General features: G+C 55.4%; 1 protein-coding gene across 1 annotated transcript; it reads right to left on the bottom strand.

The window, feature by feature from the left end:
- Positions 1-2,171: 2,171 nt before the first annotated feature.
- On the bottom strand, positions 2,172-3,552 carry LOC112878876. Its single transcript, XM_025943122.1, has one exon. The coding sequence runs from the start codon at positions 3,260-3,262 to the stop codon at positions 2,459-2,461; it is 804 nt and encodes a 267-aa protein (XP_025798907.1). The 5' UTR covers positions 3,263-3,552; the 3' UTR covers positions 2,172-2,458.
- Between the last annotated feature and the right edge of the window lie 203 nt (positions 3,553-3,755).

Raw genomic sequence — 3,755 nt, 5'->3', positions numbered from 1 at the left:
ACCCAGAGCCTTTACAATGCCTTCATGGGTCTAGTTATGGGCTAAGTATACCCAGCCCCGGGTAAGCCTTGCTGAGTATTAGAATACTCAGCCTTACTAATGTCTGTTTCAGGTATAACCTTCAAAAATCCCACGGACAACCTTGTGTGGCCAACGTCCGTTCCTTTTGGCTGGTCCGTGGAATGGGACCCGTCCCCGGCCGGCACTGACCCTCCGGAGTGACACCAGGCCCTGGGCTAAGCTTGGTGTTCGCCTTCGCGACGTGTGTAGTCGCGTAAAACTTTTTCTTCCGCTGTGAGTTTAGACAAACTGTTACGCTTGTCAGTTTGAACATGGTTGTATAAATTTACTTCTCTTTGAACTCGGTTTGTAATAATGTATATATGGCTGTAAATTAAAGTTGATGAGCTATTCTATAATGTGAACTCGCCTGCGTGCGAGGTAAACCTGCTTCGATCCTGCTGAACCGTGGTTGAATCGGGCGGAGACCCGACAGACCAAAGGATTGTTCCGTTTGAAGTGCGTTAAGCTGATTGCAGTTGTACGGCGATCAATAGCGCACTTGAGCCGGAATAATTCGACCGGTTCTGCCACACGCAGCCATACCATGGCTACGGGCCGCCTGTCCAGGCCACCACGCTAGGGCCATGGGCGGCGCACAGACGGGCGGAATCGACGGAAGACAACCGGATCTCTCCATTTTGTGGGTCTCCATAGCCACGGAGAGCTTCAGCCGGCTGGAATAGCAGGAGCGAGGCTAGGTTTGCGGGCCTGGGTAGCGGTACGGGAGGAAAGTGGCGAGGAGGGCGATGGGACGAGGTGCGCGATGGAAAATAGAAAGCCAACCGCGGGTATCAGGCAGCGTGCGTAAGCAGTGGTATACTTATAGTGGGTAATTATACTCCAATTCTATGAGAAGGTTTAAAATATTATTTTTTGGAGCATATTTTGAAGAGCTTCATAAAATTCCTGAATTTAATATCAGACTCTTATTTTTTATGCAGCTGGAGTTGGTGAAGCTGGAAGCTTTGGCTTGAAAATTTAGGAGTAGAGCAGTCCGAACAGCCAAATATATCCAAAAATCGATTGAAACCATACCAAGACTAATCCTGATGACAAGTTTCATTTTGATATTTTTTCATCAAAAAAGTTTCATTCTAATATTCCTAAAAGTGGAATGCCGGCAATTAACAATTAATCGAAGGTTGAAACACACTCTACAATGCATTGTTTTATATTTGTTTTATATGTGCTCATTGCATAATCTTTAAGACATATTTTAATTTGGAATTAATGTAAAGGCGCTTTATTTAGATGACACACCTTCCATCTCTCTATTCTTTAGAGTTTATCGTGTCACCCAAATTACTTATTTTCCGTCCTACTATTAAATAAAAATAAAAACTCCCACTAGCTTATTGGTCACTCCAGTCGCGGACTCCCGCCAACAAGACAAGGCCCGCTTTCCTTCTTCCTTCCGGCTCCAGATGCCCAAGCCCAAGAAAAACAAAAGTCAGCTGTCCCGAAGATGAACGGCGGCAAGAGGTTCGGCGGCGGCCGGCCGCCGACGGGAACTCCATCCCTCGCGTGGTCTTCCGTGGTCATCGTCGCCTCCCTTCTCGCCGGCGCCTCCATCGTCCACAACATCTACAAGCCAGACATGGTTCGTAACTTCGTATGTCCACCCCTCCCACACCCGCCATGCACACTACCTGTTCGACCGAATTCCTGCGAGACCCTACTCAACCCCAACCCCCTCCCCACCCCGGGATTCATCTTCTTCTTTGGCTCCTGCAGACCATTCCACCTGTGGAGAGCGCCAGCGGAGGCAGCGGCAAGGATACCTGAGTTGGACATGGCCGGAATTGGAAGCCAGGCCTGGGAAACCGTGTTTGTGAGTCATCGGGAAGTTGCGAGCAAGGATAGTTTTGAGTATGAAAAACATGCTATTAGTAGCACTTGCGAACACTTTTTTCCTTGTGTTTTGGTGTCTGCTTTTCTTTTTGCAACTTCAAGATGTGACTATGTGAGACGTTGTAACATTTGCTACGCTTATAGCCATGGGGTTATTCAGTTTCTTGTGTGTTCATGAGAGAAAATGCATACAGTTCACCTGTACTGGCATACAGCATACTACATCAAAGATAAGAAGGCACGGCTGCACCATAATCTTTACTTAACTAATACTACCTTGATCAGCTCTATTTTTGAACGGAACCTTGATGGGCTTTTAACCCGCCATACAACTGATAGTCTGCTACAAGTACTTCACGACCCAGAAATGAGAAGTGTGCCCGGCCTAGCACGATCATCGCGACCACTGCAGTTTTGCTGTGCACGCTCCCACGGAAGCGCCGCTCAAAACACACAGCGCGCACCGGTCGAGCGCTTGGGTCATGGCCGCCGGTAATTTCCTTTCCCTCGCGCGCCATCAAAATCGCACCACCACCCGTCCAGATTAGCCTGAGCGCCGTGGTGGGGGCGCTTGCCTGGCGTACCGCGCCGAGAAGGACCGCGGCAGGTTCTCGGGCTCCCTCGCCGCGGCGCCCTCGTCGAAGTTCTGCGCGTACTCCTCGCGCCCGTACTGGACCTTCGCCGACGACGAGGCGCTCCGGCCTATCGCCGCCACCTTCCTCCTCCCCCTCCCGATCCACGCCCACAGCGCGCGCGCCACCGCCCCCGCCACGCCCCCAGGCGCGCGCGCGCCGCCGCCGTCCCCGAGGATTCTCGTTCTTGGCCACTGGCGTCCGCCGCCGCCACCGCACGGCGCGAAGGCGGCCGCGAGGGAGGCCGGCATGGACCTCTGCCCCGTGAGCTGGTGGTTCGCGACGCTGGCGTAGGAGCCGTGGCTCGAGCAGTAGCTGTAGGTGTAGCCGCAGGCTGCGCCGGGCGTTCCGGCGCTGCTGCTGGCCATCGTCGGGTCCAGGTGAGGTCCGGCCCGGCTGCGGCGAGAAGCAGGACGAGGCGGCACGGCTGGCTGGCTGGCTGGTTCGAGGGGGTTCGAGGCTGCGCTGCGACGGCGAAACAAAATTGTGATGGGGTGTCGTGCGGGCCTGCGCTCGCGGACAAGTCGCAAGCAAGATACAGGTGCCGGCGACGGGTCAAGCGCGTGGCGCGACCGCGCGGCGTTGCTGGCGGCCGTACAGGTGGAGAGCAGGGCGGCTGGGGGCTGGGGGCTACCCGCCGTTGTCTGTTGGGAGCTGGAGGGGATCCGTTGCCTCCTGTAAATCCAGCCGCTGTGTCGTCTGAGCAGCTCTGCCATCTGTGGCGGCTGGGATCTCAGTCAAGTACGACTTTGAAACGCAACAGGTCAAACAACTGGCAGGCAACCAAGTCAAAAGGGGCCGCTTGGGCCTGGCTGCAGCAAGGTCGGCCCGCGATCACGGGCCCGACGCAAGCGCGATAACGAGCTGGGCTGAGTCACGGGCCGCCGTGATTGCTCCTGCTGGGCCTGTGTAATGGACCCTTGTGGTGTGGCCCTGCCCGTCGTATCTGTCGTCGTCGGCCCGGTCAAAGCTGGCGCCTGCACCGCACGGCCGCTTTCCCCGCCCGCGGTAACAACCACGTCCCGCCGTGCGTGAGCCGTCGCCCGCGTCTAGAAGCATTCCCGTCCACCTTCCACCAGGAGGACTTCCAAGTCCCAACCGCGGCAAACAAAAGCCAAACCCGCACTTGTCCTCTCCCCCCGACCAATCAAACCAGGCGGCTAACGACCCACCGGCCGGCCGGCCGGCTTACACGAGCGAGTCTTCCTC

Source organism: Panicum hallii, chromosome 1, assembly GCF_002211085.1.
Source record: "Panicum hallii strain FIL2 chromosome 1, PHallii_v3.1, whole genome shotgun sequence".
Lineage (NCBI taxonomy): Eukaryota > Viridiplantae > Streptophyta > Magnoliopsida > Poales > Poaceae > Panicum > Panicum hallii.
This window is presented reverse-complemented; position numbering and strand designations above follow the sequence as displayed.